This window comes from Oncorhynchus masou, chromosome 1 (genome assembly GCF_036934945.1).
Source record: "Oncorhynchus masou masou isolate Uvic2021 chromosome 1, UVic_Omas_1.1, whole genome shotgun sequence".
NCBI lineage: Eukaryota > Metazoa > Chordata > Actinopteri > Salmoniformes > Salmonidae > Oncorhynchus > Oncorhynchus masou.
In genome coordinates, this window is record NC_088212.1 from 16,450,404 (window position 1) to 16,471,970 (window position 21,567).

Consider the following 21,567-nt stretch of genomic DNA (forward strand, 5'->3'; position numbering starts at 1 on the left):
TGGTCACAAATGTGTCTTCCAAATGGACAATGACCCCAAGCATAATTCCAAAGTTGTGGCAAAATGGCTTAAGGACAACAAAGTCAAGGTATTGGGGTGGCCATCACAAAGCCCTGACCTCAATCCTACAGACATTTTGTGGGCAGAACTGAAAAAGCGTGTGCAAGCAGGCCTACAAACCTGACTCAGTTACGCCAGCACTGTCAGGAGGAATGGGACAAAATTCACCCAACTATTTGTGGGAAGCTTGTGGAAGGCTACCCAAAACGTTTGACCAAAGTTAAACAATTTAAAGGCAATGTTACCAAATACTAATTGAGTGTATGTAAACTTCTGGGCCACTGAGAATGTGATGAAAGAAATAAAAGCTGAAATAAATCATTCTCTCTACAATTTTTCTGACATTTCACATTCTTAAAATAAAGTGGTGATTCTAACTGACCTAAGACAGGGAATTTTTACTATGATTAAATGTCAGGGATTGTGAAAAACTGAATTTAAATGTATTTGACTAAGGTGGTATGTAAACTTCCCACTTCAACTGTATACAGTTCCTGTCAAAAGTTTGGACACAACTACTCATTCCAGGGTTTTTCTTTATTTTGACTATTTTCATCATGGTGGAATAATAGTGAAGACATTAAAACTATTAAATAACACATATGGAATCTTGTAATAACCAAAAAAGTGTTAAACAAATCAAAATATACACTATTTTATATTTGAGATTCTTCAAAGTAGCCACACTTTGCCTTGATGAGAGCTTTGCACACTCTTGGCATTTTCTCAACCAGCTTCATGAGGTAGTCACCTGGAATGCATTTCAATTAACAGGTGAGCCTTGTTAAAACATAATTTATGGAATTTCTCTCCTTCTTAATGCATTTGAGCCAATCAGTTGTGTTGTGACAAGGTAGAGGTAGTATGCAGAAGATAGCCCTATTTAGTAAAATAACAAGTTCTTATTATGTCAAGAACAGCTCAAATAAGCAAAGAGAAACAACAGTCCAATATTTCGTTATTAAGACATGAAGGTCAGTCAATCTGTAAAATTTCAAGAACTTTGAAAGTTTCTTCAAGTGCAGTCACAAAAACCATCAGGCGCTATGATGAAACTGGCTCTCATGAGGACCACCACAGGAAAAGAATACCCAGAATTACCTCTGCTGCAGAGAATAAGTTCATTAGAGTTAACTGCACCTCAGATTGTAGCCAAAATAAATGCTTCACAGAGTAACAGACACATCTCAACATCAAAAGAAACACTCGCAAAGGAAAACATTTGAGATTTTTGGTTCCAACCGCTGTGTCTTTGTGAGACGCAGAGCAGGTGAACAGATGATCTCTGCATGTGTGGTTCCACCGTGAAGCATGGAGGAGGAGAGATGGTGTGGGGGTGTTATTCTGGTGACACTGTTGGTGATTTATTTAGAATTCAAAGCACACTAAACCAGCATGGCAACCACAACATTCTACAGCGATATGCCATCCAATCTGGTTTGCACTTAGTGGGACAATCAATTGTTTTTCAACAGGACAATGAACCCCAAAACACCTCCAGGCTGTGTAAAGTCTATTTGACCAAAGAGAGTGATGGAGTGCTGCATCAGATGACCTGGCCTCCACAATCACACAACCTCAACCCAATTGAGATGGTTTGGGATGAGTTGGACAGCAGTGGAAAAGCATGGAAAAGCAACCAACAAGTACTCAGCATATGTGGGAACTCCTTCAAGACTGTTGGAAAAGCATTCCTCATGAAGCTGGTTGAGAGAATGCCATGATTGTGCAAAAGCTGTCATCAAGGCAAAGGGTGACTACTTTGAAGAATCTAAAATCTAAAATATATTTGGATTTGTTTAACAATTTTTTGGTTATTACATGATTCCATATGTGTTATTTCATAGTTTTGATGTCTTCACTATTATTCTACAATGTAGAAAATAGTAAAAATAAAGAAAACCCTTGATGAGTAGGTGTGTCCAAACTTTTGACTGGTACTGTACATACATACACTGAGTATAACAAACATTAGGAACACCTTCCTAATATTGAGTTGCACCCCCCATTTGTCCTCAGAACTGCCTCAATCTGTCGGGCATGGACTCTACAAGCTGTCGAAGGCGTTCCACAGGAATGCTGGCCCATGTTGACTAAATGCTTCCACAATAGTGTCAAGCTGGCTGCATGTCCTTGGGTGGTGGACAGTTCTTAATACACACAAGAAACCGTTCAGCATGAACAACTGGTGTGCCTGGCACCTACTACCATACCCTGTTCCCTGTTCAAAGGCACTTAAAACTTTTGTCTTGCCCATTCACCCGCTGAATGGCACACATACACAATCCATTGGTGGCAGGCGTCAAAATGGGGATGGCTGGTTGGAGGACGGGACAGGGGACATGGTGCGCTGTCAAAAATGACAGAGTGTCGGGGAGTCTATTTGGTGGCCGTTCATCCCCAAATAGTATGAAACGCAATCTAAAAGTCATAAAAAGTGGAGGGGGGTAAGTGCTAGGAAGAGGAACCCGGAGTGAGCTGGCTAATTAAAAAGTAATCTCATCATGTCCTCCACTCTGCCCTTGACTTGGTGTGTGGTCTCCAGTTGCTGTGTGTGTGTGTGTCTCACCATGTCCTCGTCTGTGCCCTTGACTTTGTTTGTCCTCCAGGTCTTGCCATCATCACTAGAGGCCACTTTGTAAGACTTGACGTACTCTGGGCTGCCGATGCGCTTTGCACCCTGGGTAATTAGGCCCGTGACCCGCATCCTCCTCTGTAGGTTTATCTGTAGGGAAATAAGGGATAAAACAGCAATCAAGAACCTTGTGTTTGTGAGTTTGTGTGTCTGTGTGTGACTGTGCATGTGTGTACATTTTCATACATGTATGTAGTGTGTGTGTGAGCGTGTGTATTTGTATTTATTATGGATCCCCATTAGCTGCTGCCAATGTTTCTGGGGTATGCATGGATGTCCGAGCTGTGTGCCAGTAGTTTAGACAGAGAGCTCGGTGCATTCAACATGTCAATACCTCTCATAAATACAAATATGATGAAGTCAATCTCTCCTCCACTTTCCACCAGGAAAGATTGACATCTATATTATTAATACCAGCTCTCCGTTCACATCCAAGGGCCAGTACTGAGACAATTATAAATTCCCTATGTCCATTTTTGTGGCACATGACCACACAAATGAACAGTAGTCCAGGTACGACAAAACTGGGGCCTGTAGGACCTGTCTTGTTGATAGTGCTGTTAAGAAGGTAGAGAAGCGCTTTATTATGGACAGACTTCTCCCCAGCTTAGCTACTGTTGTACCAATATTTTTTGACCATGACAGTTACAATCCAGGGTTACTCCAAACATTTTAGTCACCTCAACTTGCTCAATTTCCACATTATTTGTTACGATATTTAATTGAGGTTTAGGGTTTAGTGTTTAGTGAATGATTTGTCCCAAATACAAGGCTTTAAGTTTTAGAAATATTTAGGACTAACTTATTCCTTTCCACCTATTCTGAAACTAACTGCAACTCTTTGTTAAGTGTTGCAGTCCTTTCAGTCACTGTAGTAGCTGACATGAATCGTGTTGAGTCATCCGCATACATAGACACACTGGCTTTACTCAAAGCCAATGGCATGTCATTAGTAAATATTGAAAAAATAAATGGGCCTAGACAGCTGCCCCGGGGAACTCCTGACTCTATGTGGATTTTGTTGGATTCCATTAAAGAAAACCCTCTGTGTTCTGTTAAACAGGTAACTCTATCCACAATATAGCAGGGGGTGAAAAGCCATAACGCATATGTTTTTTCCAGCAGCAGACTATGATCGATAATGTCAAAAGCTGCACCGCACTAACGAAACAGCCACCACAATCTTTTTATCATAATATTCTTTCAGCCAATCATCAGTCATTTGTGTGAGTGCTGTGCTTGTTGAATGTCCTTCTCTATAAGCATGTTGAAAGTTTGTCGTCAATTTGTTTACTGTAAAATAGCATTGTATCTGGTCAAACACAATTTTTACCACAAAATTTACTAAGGATTTGTAACAGGCTGATTGGTAGGCTTTTGAGCCAGTAAGAGGGTTTTACTATTCTTGGGTATCGGAATGGTGTTTGCTTCCCTCCAAGCCTGGGGGCACATATGGCAAGGAGAAGTGGAAATATTGTCCGCTATTATCCTTCGTCATTTTCCATCCAAGTTGTCAGACCCCAGTGGCTTGTCAATGTTGATAGACAACAATACTTTGCTCACCTCTTCCACACTAACTTTACAGAATTCAAGATTACAATGCTCGTCTTTCAAAATTTTGTCAGATAAACTTGGATGTACAGTGTCAGTGTTAGTTGCTTACATGCGTAAATTTGCTAATCTTGCCAATGAAAAAATCATTAGTTGGCAATAGTAGTTGGCAATATCAGTTGGTTTTGTTGTGAATGAGTAATATGATTCAATGAATGATATAGTTGAGTTTGCTTTTTCCCCAAAAATGTAATTTAAGTTGCTCCAAAGCGTTTTACTATCATTCTTTATGTAATTTATCTTTGTTTCATAGTGTAGTTTCTTCTTCTTTTTATTCAGTTTAGTCACAGGTTTTCTCAATTTGCAATGTTTGCCAATCAGACTTATTTTCAATTCCTTTTGCCTCATCCTTCTCAACCATACAAGTTTTCAATTCCCCATCAATCCACAGGGATTTAAACATTTTGTATAGGACTTTTCTTAATAGGTGGATGCTTATTAGAAACTGGAAAAAGCTATTTCATAAATGTGTCAAGTGCAATAAATATTATTTACATCAACAACATTTCTACAAAACCTATTGTATGACCTCTTATACACTATATTAGGCCCAGCCTTTGGAACTTTGGTTTTCCTAGATATGTCTACTATATTGTGATCACTACAGCCAATGGATTTGGATACTACTTTCAATCTCATTTCTGCAGCATTAGTAAAGATGTGATCAATACATATTGATGATTTAATTCCTGTGCTGTTTGGTAGGTTGACTGATAAGGCACTGGTTACAGTTTGAAGCTTTTTCTTGAGTGGGCAGCTTGATGAAAGCCAGTCAATATTTAAAATCACCCAGAAAATATATGTCTCTGTTGATATCACATACATTATCAAGCATTCCAAAGATGTTATCCAGATACTGAGTGTTAGCACTTGGTGGTCTATAGCAGCTTCCCACCAGAATGGGCTTTAGCTGAGGCAGATGAACATGTAGCCATATTACTTCAAGAGTATCATGTTATTTATGTTAGTGCAGGGTGAGCTGCACACAGTGGACTTTCTCCTAGGGCACATCAGTGTGTGTCAGACATCCTCTGGCTATTACACTCAGATCTTTTATCTGATCCTGTCAAGGTCATCTATCTTCCTCAGGACTGTGTGTGAATGCAACATTAGTCTATCCCCTCACACCACATTCAGCCAGCCAGCCAGCCAGTCAATCCAATCTAGCCTGTCAATATACTGCCAAACTAAAGCACTTCTGACAGAGACGGGTTGGGGCTTCAATTAGAATCCTTAAGTTTGACGCACAGCAGTATGACCATTATAAGAGAGAAGAGAGAGAGAGAGTATTTTCTTCAGTCAGAAGTTATTTTATTATTAATTTTAATAGCTCCATATGATGACAGAATTGTAATAGAATACAGCCTATGATGGTAACTAAGGACTGGTGCTGTAATAGAGGACAGCCTATGGTGGTAACTAAGGACTGCTGCTGTAATAGATGAGGATGTATGGTGGTAACTAAGGACTGGTGCTGTGCTGAATGAACACATATGGAAAGAAACAAAGACAGGGGCAAACACACACACACACACACAGTCTCAGCTAAATCTGATTCATTTTCACAACAGTCATAACTGGGTCAAAAGTAGGATCTGCCTAGAAGAATGGGAGAAACTTCCCAAATACAGATGTACCAAGCTTGTAGCTTCATACAAAAAAGACTGTAAGTTGTAATCACTGCCAAAGGTCCTACAAAGTCTGAATACTTAAGTAAATGTGATATCAGTTTTTTAATTGTAATACATTTGCAATAGTTTTTGCATAGTAATTATGGGGTATTGTATGTAGATTGATGAGGGGGAAAAACAATTTCATCCATTTTAGAATAAGGCTATAAACATAACAAACATGTGGACAGAGTCAAGGGGTCTGAATACTTTCTGAATGCACCGTACGTTTGGCAACTGCTACTTCCACATGACAGCTGCTACCACACGTAACATCCTGGAGTCAAATCAGGGGAAACTCAAATGAACTGTGTCCCACAAGAATGAGAGTCATGTGAAAACCAAAAAGGCCCCTGTTCATGATAATGATGGATTGACAATATTTTCTTGGAACAACACCACAAGGGCTAAACTTAGCCTCTGAGATTAAATACGCCTTTGCACTCTGAGCATGTACTTCTTCACTTGCTGACTACAGTAACTCAAGTCTTTTTGACAAAGTCTTACACAACATCCTCAATGCAATCAAAGACACAATGAACACCCACTTATTCTCCACTTATCTCTTGTTTTTTTTCATATTCTGGAGAACAACATTAACATCTTCTCTCTCTCTCTCATTAGTCTACTGTGACTAAAAGGCCTAGTGCTCAGGTAATTGGTGTGATTCTTTGCACGGATAATGACCACTTACAAACACACTTCAGTCACTCCACATAATACTGGAAGTGTCTTAGTTCACGCTGAGTGAGGCTCTGTTGAGAACATCTGCCTGGATACTGCTCAGCGGTGATTGTAAGTTTGAGAAAATTGATTCAGTGTGAGCGAACTGACATAAAAGGCCCATAATTCCCCCGGCCGTATATCAAAATGACACTGCATAACATGAGGATAATTTTCCCCATCATGATCTCAATTCGGCAGTGACAGGGATACGAGAAGAGCTCAGTGTGAACTCCATGGAGGGGGAGGTCTGGAAGAGATGTCCCAGTCGAGAGTCTCTGAGACGGGAAAGGGTTTGAGGTCAGATGGCCCCTCATCTGCCGCCATCATGGCTGCTCTTCAAAGTTTTGTAATTTGCTGGTGCTTATTGGGGCAATGGAACCTCACTTATCTGTACATTGCTACACAGTTTCCCCACTAACAGTGTAGTGTAAGTATGTACTCAAAACAAAACATCCACCCTTTATAAAACACAACCATTAAACCCATCTGCAAACAATATATATTTTTAGCAAATCTGTTAGAGCCAGTAGAGTCGGATCACATCTTGCCTCTTGAGTACGATGTCTCCTGCATCTTGAGAAAGATGCCTCCTGCTTCTTGAGTAAGATGCCTCCTGCTTCTTGAGTAAGATGCCTCCTGCTTCTTGAGTACGATGCCTTCTGCGTCTTGAGTAAGATGCCTCCTGCTTCTTGAGTAAGATGCCTCCTGCTTCTTGAGTAAGATGCCTCCTGCTTCTTGAGTACGATGTCTCCTGCATCTTGAGTAAGATGCCTCCTGCTTCTTGAGTAAGATGTCTCCTGCTTCTTGAGTAAGATGCCTCCTGCTTCTTGAGGTAGGACAGAAGTGAGACCGGATGTTATCAGAAACTCAGTCCTTCCAGCTACCTGCTGTAGTTCACATCATTCCACTCTTAAACTGCGATTTCAAGATATTCTGTCGTCCTTAAAATCCTCCACTCTTTTATACAGTAATTGTTTGAAAATGGTCAATTAGCTTTGGCAATGGTCTCCTCGACAAGCATTTATTTTTATTTCCCTGTGTTTTTTTGAAGTGGCAGAGGACCTGCCAAAGTATTCAAGACCTAAATGGAGGAAGCATTGCGTTTTAAGCCCCTAATGTGGCACATCGGTTGAGTCACGTAGATCCACCCCCCTCAGCGCTGACACTGTGTCATTCATACAGGCTGTAATAATGCTCCTACACATCCTTTAGAGACTCAGAATGGACCAGTCACATACTGTGTTCTTGTCAGAATTAAGAATATGTTTTCATGCCAGGCCGATTAGTTCCACTGACTTAGTAGACGCCTAAAGTCATGAATGTGAATGCCGTTTCCCTGCTGTCGTTTGAACTTTAAAGCTTACTGTGTGGAGGAAGTCAGCACTGACCAATAGAAATTACTGATCATGATTATTACTTGATTTAATTCATGTTGTTCACATATGTTCATATTGTGATCTGATAAACCCTGTGAGGTGTTCTGCAGTGTAGTGCCTACAGATGTAGGATCTTAATTTGATCCCTCTTTTGTTGCTGATGATTTTTTGGCACTGCATGAAAGGCAGATGAGCTTCGTGATTTTATTTTATTATTATTTATTTTTTCACCTTTATTTAACCAGGTAGGCAAGTTGAGAACAAGTTCTCATTTACAATTCCGACCTGGCATAACTTTACAATTTACATAACGTCATTGAAAATACACACTAACACACGGTTATATTAATAGTATTGCATTTTTCATGTAACCTACTTCTGGTCAGCTAACAGCCTAACCACCAATACAAGCAACATTAATGGACTAAACTTTAAAATCCTGTTGCTGCAGAAGTATTTTGCTGTGACAATATAGCTCAAATAAGGTCCTACAGCTGTACATGAAATAATGTACTTCCACATGTGTGAACTGCTAAGCAAAAACAACCTTGAGCAAAAACAGCTTGAGAAAGAACAATAGTAGTTCAGACTAAAAGTGACAATTACATTTTATTTAACTTGTATGTATTCAGGGGAGCCCAATTGAGACCAGGGTCTTATTCTCAATGGTGCCCTGAGAACAAACAACTCAAACATGATAAATCAATAAATCAATACAACAGCAAAAGATAAACTGCATGATACAGCAGATACAGACACACCACATCTCACCAACAGTAATAACCCACCACAATGAACCAAAACACTAATAAACCACAACAATCAAACAAAACACTAAGAAACCACCACAATCAGCCAAAACACTAACGGACCACCACAATCAACCAAAACACTAACAAACCACCACAATCAACCAAACCACTTGCAAAACCTGTGTATACAGAAATAAAGTTCAACATACAACTCCCTTGCAGAAGAGAAATGTGAAGCACAATGGGTGCTGAAAGTTAAAGGACAATGACAACACATTTTTTAATATTCAACATAGAAATACTACCTACATTTTTTTACTGAAGCTTGTAAGACATGACGGCGTCACCCATGATTCACCAAACAATATTTTGATATAGGAAGCAAAGTACTTTCAACATATGTTTTCGTTTCAGTCTCCTCCATCTCCACTAACCGAAGTTATATCCATAACGTTTTTTCTATGAATAATGTAAAATGAACAGCTGTACAGAAAGAGTCATGTGAAGGCCAACTAACAGAGGAGGAACTTCTAGATGCAATTAAAGCCATTAAGTCTCCAAATATAAAATAATGCTATTTCTAAAACAAGCAATAGAAAGTATCAAGTTACAATATTCTTGCAACCAATATAATGTTATATTAATGGAGGATACAACAATCCCAGCTCTGCAGATTTTGCTGTGAAGAGACAGAATCATTAGATAATTTGTTTTGGTACTGTCCATATGAAGCTTGTTTTTTGTTGCAGGTCTAGGAATGGCTGAACAATTGCAACATTTACCTGGAGCTAACTCTACAGATAGTACTGCTGGGTGATTTGAATGAGTTTCATTCAAGGATCAAATATTAACAGCTGTGCCATATAGATTGCAAAGTAGTTGAGAAGAGATTCCAAGGCACATTGTTTATGAACTGATACGCAAAAAGACGCCGGAATCAAAACTTTGAATTTTTTAATTAATATTATTATACAACATTCTTGGAACCAATATAATGTTATATATATGAAGGATAAAACCATCCCAGCTCTGCAGATTTTGGTGTGAAGAGACAGAATCATGAGATAATTTGTTTCCGTACTGTCCATATGTAGCTTGCTTTTGGTCGCAGGTCCAGGAATGGATGAAGAATTGCAGCATTATCTTGGCGCTTACTCTGCAGGTAGCACTACTGGGTTATTTGAAAAGTCCTAGTCAATTGATCAATAGTATAATAATACTTTTTGCAAAAAATTGTATCTTTAATTTACAATCTGAAGAAACTAGGAGAATAGAAAAGTGCAAATCAATCCCAGAACAACAGAAAAGGACCTTGTGAAGATGCTGGAGGAAATAGGTACAAACATTTTCTCTATCCACAGAAAAATGAGTCTTATATCGACAAAAGCTGAAAGGACGCTCAGCAAGGAAGAAGCCACTGCTCCAAAACCGCAATAAAAAAGCCAGACTACGGTTTGCAACTGCACATGAGGACAAAGATCATACTTTTTGGAGAAATGTCCTCTGGTGTGATGAAACAAAAACAGAACTGTTTGGCCATAATGACGATCTTTATGTTTGGAGGAAAAAGGGGGAGGCTTGCAAGTCGAAGAACACCACCCCAACCGTGAAACACTGGGGTTCCAGCATCATGATGGCATCATGAGGAAGGACAATTATGTAGATATATTGAAGCAACAGCTCAAGACATCAGTCAGGAAGTTAAAGCTTAGTCACAAATGGGTCTCCCAAATGGACAATGACCCCAAGCATACTTCCAAAGTTGTGGCAAAATGGCTTAAGGACAACAAAGTCAAGGTATTGGAGTGGCCATCACCAAGCCCTGACCTCAAACCTATTGAACATTTGTGGGCTGAACTGAAGAAGTGTGTGCGAGCAAGGAGACCTACAAACCTGACTCTGTTACACCAGCTCTGCCAGGAGGAATGGGCCAAAACTCACTCAACTTATTGTGGGAAGCTTGTGGAAGGCTACCCGAAACGCTTGACTCAATTTAAACAATTTAAAGGCAATGCTACCAAATACTAATTGAGTGTATGTAAACTTCTGACCCACTGGGAATGTGATGAAATAAATAAATGTTGAAATACTGTAAATCATTCTCTCTATTATTATTCTGACATTTCACATTCTTAAAATAAAGTGGTGATCTTAACTGACCGAAGACAAGGAATTTTTACTAGGATTAAATGTCAGGAATTGTGAAAAACTGAGTTTAAATGTATTTGGCTAAGGTGTATGTAAACTTCCGACTTCAACTGTAGATGGGAGGGGTCGAGGGTAACCGAAGGATAGGGGTAAAATCAAACAAAAGATAACTATTGTAAAATAGATTGTGTTTGCAAAATGTATATAGTATGTATAACCTGGAAGTAGAAGCCTAAGTCTTGTTGTTCATTAGTTTTCATTAGGGGAGGGGTGGAAGTGTTAGTGGAAAATAATTAACAAAAAAATATTTTAAAAAGATGTGCATACATATGCAGTACCTGTTAAAAGTTTGGACACACCTACTTAGGATTTTTCTATATATTTTACTATTTTCTACATTGTAGATAGCAAAGACATCAAAACAGCCCAATTTGGTAAAAGACCAAGTCCATCATTACTTTAAGACATGGTCAGTCAATATCCGGAAAATTTCAATAACTTTCAAAGTTTCTTCAAGAACAGTCGTAAAAACCATCAAGCACTATGATGAAACTGGCTCTCATGAGGACCGCCACAGGAAAGGAAGACCCAGAGTTAGCTTTGCTGCAGTGGATTAAATTCATTAGAGTTACCTGCCTCAGAAATGATCATGTTATGTTGCTACCATGTTGTTGTCATGTTGTGTTGCTACCATGCTGTGTCGTCATGTGTTGCTGCCTTGCTATGTTGTTGTCTTAGGTCGCTCTTTATGTTGTCTTGTCGCTCTTGTCGTGATATGTATTTTGTACTATATATATATAATTTTATATATAAAATATATAAAAAAATTATATATAATTTTGCACGGCCAATTTTTCAGTTTTTGATTTGTTAAAAAAGTTTGAAATATCCAATAAATGTCGTTCTACTTCATGATTGTGTCCCACTTGTTGTTGATTCTTCACAAAAAAATACAGTTTTATATCTATGTTTGAAGCCTGAAATGTGGCAAAAGGTCGCAAAGTTCAAGGGGGCCGAATACTTTCGCAAGGCACTGTATATGGGAACTCCTTCAAGACTGTTGGAAAAGTATTCCCCATGAAGCTGTTTGAGAGAATTCCAAGAGTGTGCAAAGCTGTCATCAAGGCAAGGCTACTTTAAAGAATCTCAAATATAAAAATATATTTTGATTTGTTTAACACTTTTTTGGTTACTACATGATTCCATGTGTGCTATTTCATTATTGTGATGTCTTCACTATTATTCTACATTGTAGAAAATAGTAAAAATTAAGAAAAACCCTGGAATGTGTAGGCGTGTTCAAACTTACAACTGGTACTGTATTAATTACAAACAAATATTGGAATTGGAATTGATAGAAGCAATTCAATTGATGGAAGCTACAATCGATCTGCAACATAAAAAAATAAAAAACACAACGGGCCCAAAACACATCAGCTGGATAGATATTCAGAGTTGATTATGCTCTCAAATCAAGATTGGGTGTAATTGTTGAGGGAATTACCAGCATTGTGGCCATCAGATTGACCTGTGTCCTTGACACAAGCAAAGAACCCCTGTGTGATGAAAAAAAGATCATCTTGCATGCTTTATTCCCCTTCTCCTGTGCCTATATGTGACTCGTTTCAGGAAACTAGGCATATGTCGTGGGTCAATACTTCACAGGAGAGCCATTTGAATGTGAACTTAGAAATGCCTTCTGGAACATGTGAACTTACCTGTGCCTCAATAACAAACTTGTATGCCATCTGTAAATATAAATACAAAAATTAAATTATGAGTCTAGTTAGTGTAACACACAAAAAGACAGGAACCTTCCTGCTAGCCATGATTGGCTGAGATAATGAGTGGGCTGGACATGCCCAGAGATGAGTTTGTATTGGTCTGCCATATAGCACATTTCTGTCTATTTGAGCTGGTTAGTATGTGTAGGTAATCCCGTCTGACGCGGCTTTAAAAAATATATATTGTGTAGTAGAACTGCATAAGTGTTGCTGTGGAAGACCGAATTTTGAAATAAGTGGAATTAGATAATGGTAGCTAAGGAGATGGAGAAAACACCTGTCTCCGGATTACATCTTCAAAATAAGGGCAGCCATGGCATCCGTGACCGGGAGAAGCATCCATCCATGATGTATACGGGTAAGATAGCCGAGCTAGCTACATTTTTGGATATTACACATTTCTAATTTTGACAGAGTCATTTTCATTCCAAGTTAAAGTATACTGTTATCTATTTAGCTAACATTAGCTGGCTGGCTCACTAGCTAATGTTACGTGTATGATCTTATTATTCATATCTCAAAGCCATTTGCTTTGCTAGTTGTAGCCTAATGTTAGCTAGCTAAAATTGAACCTGGCTGGTTAGCTACCTGTAGATTCATGCAGGTTAGTAACGTTATGAGTTGGGATTATGGTTCATTGTTTAGCTTGCTCGCTCGCAACATGACTTAACAAAAGACTCCACTATGCAAGTATGCATTTCAATAGAATGTCACTGCGACAACTGTTGATAGATGTAGCTGGTAAATTCTCTCTGGCTATCTACTCCGATTTCAAGCACTCTCGTCTGAGTGTGCCAGAGCGCAGAATAACTGACAAGTTTCTGAATGCTCAACACCCATTGAATATGGCTGGTGTCAGTAAACGTTGGCAAAAAAAGTGTAAATTGTTGCCAACAGTACAGTTGCAGTCACCAACGCTCTGGATAGAATAAAAACAGCCTAACCTACTCTGCTATGGCGAGTAAAATGGTCAGTGAGGTGTTCTCTCATTTGTGTCTGGAAGTAGCTAGTGAGCTAGCCAATGTTTTGCTGTTAGCTTGTGTGCTTGAATGCTGTTGTTAGGACAGAATGCTCAGATCAACCCTTAAAGAGATGGGTGGGGCTAAAGTTTAAGAGAGTGTGAACGATGCTGAATGGGTGAATGTTCTCTAAGGGCATTGTTGAGGCATCTGTTGATACTGATAGGATCAAAAGAAAGGAAGCACTGCTCTCGGATCAGCTTTCTCCCTTTCCAATCTCAATTTAACATTAGAATTATTCCACAATACCATTGACAGATCAGATCCTAGAGAGATGATATCACCTGTGGCTACAAATATTAAGGCGGTTTATTCTAATGCTTAACCTATTATAATGCACTAAATCAAGATTTTGTGCATCATTGTGCACGTTACACATAATGAAATATATAGAGTCAAAAATGACAGAGAATGGCGTACAAATAGCTAAATAAAACTCAATTCAATTAATATGAACTTGATTTCAATATCATTAAAATGTATAGATATATGCAGCCTATACTGCATGTACCTTTTTATACAGTCATCTCGGATTTCATTTAAAACATTTATCACAGGAGGCTGGTGGCACCTTAATTGGGGAGGACGGATTGTGGTAATAGCTGGGGTGGAATAGGTGGAATGGTATCAAACACATGTTTTCAATTTGTTTGATGCCATTACATGTGTACCGTTCCAGACATTATTATAAGCCGTCCGTCCTCCCCTAAGCAGCCGCCACTGATCTTTATATCCTTTGCTTGTATTGCAAAGAAATGGGCAACTTTGTATTTGTTGTCACTTGTAACATTAGTTCTAAAGATATCTGCGGTCACAGAAATACAGATAAACATCTTGATTTTGTGCTTAGCGGAGATTTTGTGCTTAGAAAAACATCTAACAATGTACTTCGCTGTTCTACGAGTGGTCTGCGGCAGTCATTAAATAACAAGTGTTTTCAAAAGCAACTGATGGTTGGGAAACGGAGATGTAATAATGCTCCTCCAAAGGTTCTAACGATGAACGTAGCCTTAAAATGCTTTTGGCAACCGAGTGCAGGACATCAGATATTAGGACGAGATCTACCAGAGAGGGACATTTCCGAGCTCCCACAATATACGGCACGTGTAAAAGCATAATACAACTCCTGTCCAAAAATGCTCATAATCCAACGTGAATAATGATTTAATGCTTTAATGTCTCTACAAAACTTTGACTCTTACTAAGGGCGTCTGTAAACCGTGACATATCAGTAAATGTCTATAAATGCCAAACCATGACACAAATACCAAGCCATGGCTGTTCTATAGTACTAAAGCAAGTGGTGGTGATTAGCTTTTTTCACTTTTAATTAACTCTTCAATGACTGTATGCAGAGCTTTGCATTTCCAAAACATTGGAGTTTTAAGGGTGGAGTGGAGTAGAGCAGTAGAAGCTGCATCCCCTCAATGAATAGTAACACTTTCTCTTCTCATCTATAGCCTAACCCTGTTAGCATTCACAAGTGATTTGATTTGTTTTAGACATGCATATCGCATCGTCACATCTCAATTCATCCAAGAACCACCAGAGAGGTATGTCGTCAACGTCACGCCAACACCATATTTCCCTGGAGTGTCGCCAAGCAATGTCATGTGTGTGTGAGCCCTAATGAGGACAATCCAGGCTCCCTTACAAAAAGAGACGCGTGAAGAAACACAGACAGGCTCACAAACACAGGCACACAGTTATAAAATGTTATATATACAGTTATAAATACAATACATTTGGAAATACAACCACAAAAGGTGTATGAATACACAATGTCAGTATTATTAAAAGTACCAGTATTGATTTATTTGCTATTCAATAATACAGAGCAGAGAGGAAGATGTGAAGCGAGAGGTTTTACTCCACCCAAAATCTGTCCGGGTGACATAAGCCCTTTTTGGTATGGATGTCTATGAGTGTCAAATTAAGTAAGGCTTATTTGATCAAATAGAAGTTTCATAATGTTTAAGCTGTTACAAATGTACTGATATAAGTGGATACATGTGGAATTCTGGCAACTTTGACAAAAACAACTTAGTTGTTGTGCATGTTGTTCACACACATATCTGCCTTCTCATTTGCTAGAATGGTCCCACCTGATCTTGTCTGCCTTCAATCATTGAGGCCATATATTTCCACTGTTAGAGCGGTCACTTGGCTATATTTTCAATATAATAAATCATCAGCCAAATACAGAACTGGTGTGTTAAACCTAACACCATGACAGGGCTGGCCCTGACACTAGGAAAACACAAAACACCCACACACACACACCCACATACACACTTTCAGAACATACCGCCCACGAGCCTAAAACCCCATAGCGCTGAGAGAAGTATACACCACTCTACTCATGTCCCAATTACCCAGAACCCCTCTCCTGAAGCCAGAGCGCCACAGAATCCCCAACATTATCCCACGTGGCGTCATTAAAGCCCAACAAACCACCTCAGTGGTTTGTTTGGCTTTAATGACGCCACGTCATCTCAGATTTGTCTTATATGCTCCATGCGCTTGGCTGCTTTTCTCTCGCTCCCTCTGTTTCTCTGTCGGTCTCGCTCACCTCTCCCTTCCACCCATGTGTCTCTCTGTCTTCTTTTGCACTGCCTGGCACACCTTTCCCTTCCACTCTGTCTTCAAATTGTATTAGTCACATGCGCAGAATACAACCTTGCAGTGAAATGCTTACTTATGAGCCCCTAACCAACAATGCAGTTTAAAACAAATACAGATACCATTAATTATAGAGCATCAGTAAAATAACAATAGCAAGACTATATACAGGGGGGTACAGGTACAGAGTCAATGTGTGGGGGCACCGGTTGGTTGAGGTAATATATACATTTAGGTAGAGTTATTCAAGTAGAGTAGCAACAAAGAGTAGCAGCGGTGTAAAAGAGGGGGAGGGGCAATGCAAATAGTCTGGGTAGCCATTTGATTAGATGTTCAGGAGTCTTATGGCTTGGGGGTAGAAGCTGTTTAGAAGCCCCTTGGACCTACACTTGGCACTCTGGTGCCGCTTGCCATGCTGTAGCAAAGAGAACAGGAGAGAACAGTGTATGACTAGAGTGGCTGGAGTCTTTGACAATTTTTAGGGACTTCCTCTGACACCACCTGGTATAGAAGTCCTGGATGGCAGGAAGCTTGGCTCCAGTGATGTATTGGGCCTTTCACACTACCCTCTGTAGCGCCTTGCGGTCGAAGGCCGAGCAGTTGACATACCAGGCAGTGATGCAACCAGTCAGGATGCTCTCGATGGTGCAGTTGTAGAACAGTTTCGAGGATCTGAGAAGCCATGAAAAATATTTTCAGTCTCCTGAGGGGGAATAGGTTTTGTCGTTCCCTCTTCATGACTGTCTTGGTGTGCTTGGACCATCTTAGTTTGTTGGTGATGTGGACACCAAGGAACTGCAGCTTAGCATCTGCTTTGTCTGACTACTTTTTTATTGATCTAGTCACTGGTGCTTCCTGCTTTAATTTTTCCTTGTAAGCAGGAATAAGGAGGACATAATTATGGTCAGATTTGCCAAATGGAGGGCGAGGGAGAGCTTTGTATGCGTCTCTGTGTGTGGAGTAAAGGTGGTCCCGCTGGTTGCACATTTAACATGCTGATATATATTTGGTAAAACAGATTTAAGTTTCCATGTATTAAAGTCCCCGGCTACTAGGAGCGGCGCCTCTGGGTGAGCAAAAAATAGGTAGATAGGTAGATAGTGTGGTCTAAAGCTTATCATGAGATACTCTACCTCAGGTGAGCAATAGCTCGAGACTTCCTAAGATATCGTGCACCAGATGCTATTTACAAAAATACATAGTCCGGCACCACTTGTCTTACTAGACGCCGCTGTTCTATCCTGCCGGTACAGTGTTAAACCAGACAGCTGTATGTTGATAGTGTCGTCGTTCAGCCACGACTCCGTGAAGCATAATATATTACAGTTTTGACTGTCCCGTTGGTAGTTTAATCTTCCGCGTAGGTCATCGATTTCATTCTCCAAAGATTGCACGTTTGCTAGCAGAATGGAAGGAAGTGGGGGTTTATTCGATTGCCTACGAATTCTTAGAAAGAAACTTGCCCTCTGGCCACTTTTTCTCCGCCTCCTCATCATGCAAATCACGGGGATCTGGGCCTGCAGTACATCATTCGCGTCGGGCTCGTCAAACTCGTTAAAGGAAAAAAAGGATTCTGCCATTCCGTGGTGAGCAATCACAGTCCTGATGTCGAGAAGTTATTTTCGGTCATAAGAGATGTTAGTGGCAACATTATGTACAAAATAAGTAAAAAAATACGTTACAAAACAACGCAAATAAACTTCTTCTCACACTCTCTGTCTCGCTCACCTTTCCCTTTCATGCATGTATCTGTCTTTTCACACTGTATTTCTCCTCAGATAATCTCTTTTGATCATTCTTTCTATATACCCTCTCCTCCTATCCCTCTTTGACACATTCTCTCGCCCCCCTTTCTGTTTATCGCTCTCTTTAATTTCTGTGATCTATAACAGATTTGGGACAAAAAAATAAAAAATAAAAAATAAAAAAATCCATAATTGATGTCTATTGTTAGAGACACAATGGGATAGTTATTATATCATTTCCTTTCACTAACTGCTTTCAATATCCTCACAGTGAAATGTACCTATTGTTGCGATTACGAATCCAACTAAACAGACACTTTGATGCCTGAACTGGCACCTCTGAGACAAATCTCGGAGTACATAACTGTGTAGGTCTGAGTAAAGGATATTTATTTGCATTTCAGAACGAAAGAACGGCAGAGGTTTAGCACATACATGCTGTGATTCGCTCCAGCAACCCCACTAGTAATACACACGGGAGTGGAACCAACAGCTGTTCTGTCCAGCTCTCACTGTTTAATCTGCCACTAAACCCAATCAGCACTGTGGCACTAGTCAACTGACACACTAATTAACTGCAATGTCACACCACAAGCAAAAATAGTACCTGAAATAGGACCCAAGCATAATATAAGTACTTTAACTTAAACTCTAAAAGCAGATACAGTACGTCACAAATCCTGACTTTCTAAACTCCAGGTAATAGTGCATTGATGCCAACATTCAGATGTACACACACATCTCCGATCATCATTCGCTCTGGTGTGTGAGGAGTTTTAGTGGGCACATCTGTCCCTGTCTAGTAACCTGAGTGACTCGTCTCTCCCAGCTGGTATCTGAGTCTTACCTGGATCCAGGGCCATCTGTCGTTCTCGGCAGCCGTCCATGCGTTGACCAGGCCCTTCTTGTTGAGCCGGGCGAAGTAGGGGTACCACTTCTGCAGGCCGAACAGAGCACGATGTGTGGATGAGGCTGTTATCTGCTGGTTGGAGATGATGCCCCCCTCCATGCCAAGTGGTCCAGAGCATTCTGAGAAGACAGAACAAAAACAGACATGTATAGGGTTAGATAAAGGATGAAATACGTTTGCAATCATACATTTCACAGTTATCTGGCTAGTGAGTTTAAGATCGAGGTTGTTCAAAACATGAATATTTTAATAAGGCATATGTATAGGTGTGCAACATGGGTGCAGCATTCTTTCTTCATAGGAATAATCTGATGGTCCACTGTCCCATTCTCTACAGCACTGCTGCTTTTCAATGTTCCTTCCTCAGTCCATGATTTTCTGTCCATGTCCATCTGTCTCAGAACAAGATGTACCTCATGGTTGGGCTCCCCTCCGTTACATCAGGCAGAGTCTCGGTCATAAACACTGAGTTTTTGCCTTCGTTAACCGTAATCTTATCTTTTTGCTGCTCTCTCCCATGGAAATCCTGTCCTTGATGTCGAAAAGAGTCAGGTCACCTTGACTTGTGTTCATCAAACTGTTGTCATTGATCTGGTTCATCTCCAGGACATCCTCAATGTTTCCACTATGACACAGTCCTCAATTAGAGAGCCCTCAGACTGGCTCCAAAGGAACTCCAACTATTTTGCCTGGACAACATCATCACCACAGTCAACAGACCCAAACAGGGTTTATATACCATCAGTGCTCCAGAGATAAAGTGGAGAGGCATGACACCAATATGGCTCTAATGAAATCACCCAAAGTGTAAGAATCCTTTTTACTGAGAATCTGCTAAGCAGCATGTCCAGGTACTTTAGCAGCATTTTAACAGCCGCATCTGTGGATTTTATACCCTGCCAAAGCTTTTCAAAGACAAAATGCTTCTTGTGCAGAACTTGGGAGTGCTTCCTTTTATTATATCCATTATAATGCACACCGTGTCAAATATGTAATTTCTTAAGCAAAATCAAACAATTGGGCCTCATCCCAGAAATTCTTACAAATATTCATTAAAAACATGTGAGAGTTGAAAACAAATCGAAAATTAGCTACATACTGTAGATTCCTCACATGCCCATCGCAGTGAGTGAATGTGGACCAAGGAATGGCACATTTTGGCTGCTCTTACATCAGTACTTGGAAACAAGTACAGAATCGTTTCGATTTTAACAAGAACACATAACAACCCTCGACTGTCAGGTGTTTAGCACCTTCTCTCCTTTTTATAATTGCTATTCTGTGTGCAAAAACATCTGTTTTGCTCTCAAAGAACACAACAGTTTGTAAGTTTCCACCTACCTCACACTGTAGTCAATTAGAGTGACATGATGCATGGGAATGGAACGATTTGACCATGTAGCAATAATAACTGTACGCTTTGGGTTTGATTTATCGTCCAGAGAAATGCAGTTATGCTACGTAAATTAGTCTTCTTCAAATGCAACTCCACAACAAATAATGGTCGCTTTGTATATGTAATGCAACTAGAACATTTCAGATTGTCTGACTAATCATATCAAACAAAAACAAAATCTCATTCTCTTTTCAAAATAGACCAACTCAATGTGCCTTATACCAACCATCCACCCCTGTGTTTCAGGTGAAGGGGAACCCTGGTTTTAGAGCTTCTCTAACTACTTTGGGCTTAATTCTATTTTTAGTGTTTTGCTCAAGCGTGCAATAACAGGCTTCTATGACACGGCTTTGCAAAGCATCTTTAAGACCTTTGCCCACAGCGTTCTCGAGCGTCCACAACTCACAGCTATGCATGACTGCTTAATATTAGGTGAGAGCTTCCACGCTGTGCAAAAACACTGCTGAGTAGAGGCACTCTTCTTAGGCGAATAAACCAGCATGTCATCGAGCTAGGCTTAGCATGAAGGTGTCATGTGCTTTCAGACCTGCTGTGTACGCTTAGTCTGTGATGAGTGCTTTTCTTCAGTCACCAACTTCACATAATTGCACATAATTACAGATATGTATTTTTCTAACTGAGGATGAATTTTAAGACCTGGGTAGGTAAAAAGCTTCTTACGACTGCTAACCCTTAGGATGTTTCCACACCTGTTCCCTTTCAGCCAATTTTTGTGAACTCAGTGCTGTCCTTTACCTACCCAGCCTCAATTTGATTTGATTTGATTTGATTTGTCCAAAGTAACTTCGACCCCTCAAAAGATCTGGAGAGATGGTCTGAGTGCTGTTCGTGTGAAGTCTCAAATCAAAATCAAATCAATCAAAATGTATGTCACATGCTTCGTAAACAACAGGTGTAGACTAAGAGTGAACTTATTAATTAGAGATCCTTTTCCAACAATGCAGAGTTAAGATAAAGATACATTTTCTAAAATAGAAATAGTGACAAAAGGAAAAAAAAACACAGTGAATAACAAAAACAAGTATTGTTATTGTAACAGGGACTACTGTACCAGTACCGAGTCAATGTGCAGGGGTACGAGGTAATTGAGGG

At 39.9% G+C, this 21,567-nt stretch overlaps 1 protein-coding gene across 2 annotated transcripts in view; it reads right to left on the reverse strand.

Annotated features, from left to right (window-relative positions):
* LOC135521163 (EGF-like repeat and discoidin I-like domain-containing protein 3) overlaps positions 1-21,567 on the reverse strand; it is a 208,883-nt gene that overhangs the window by 67,073 nt on the left and 120,243 nt on the right. For both annotated transcript variants that reach the window (XM_064947183.1, XM_064947126.1), the window contains 2 exons: positions 18,996-19,177; positions 2,630-2,785 (listed from right to left, as the gene is read on the reverse strand). In XM_064947183.1, the coding sequence (XP_064803255.1) occupies positions 2,630-2,785; positions 18,996-19,177 (338 nt within the window). The remainder of the gene's footprint in view (positions 1-2,629; positions 2,786-18,995; positions 19,178-21,567) is intronic.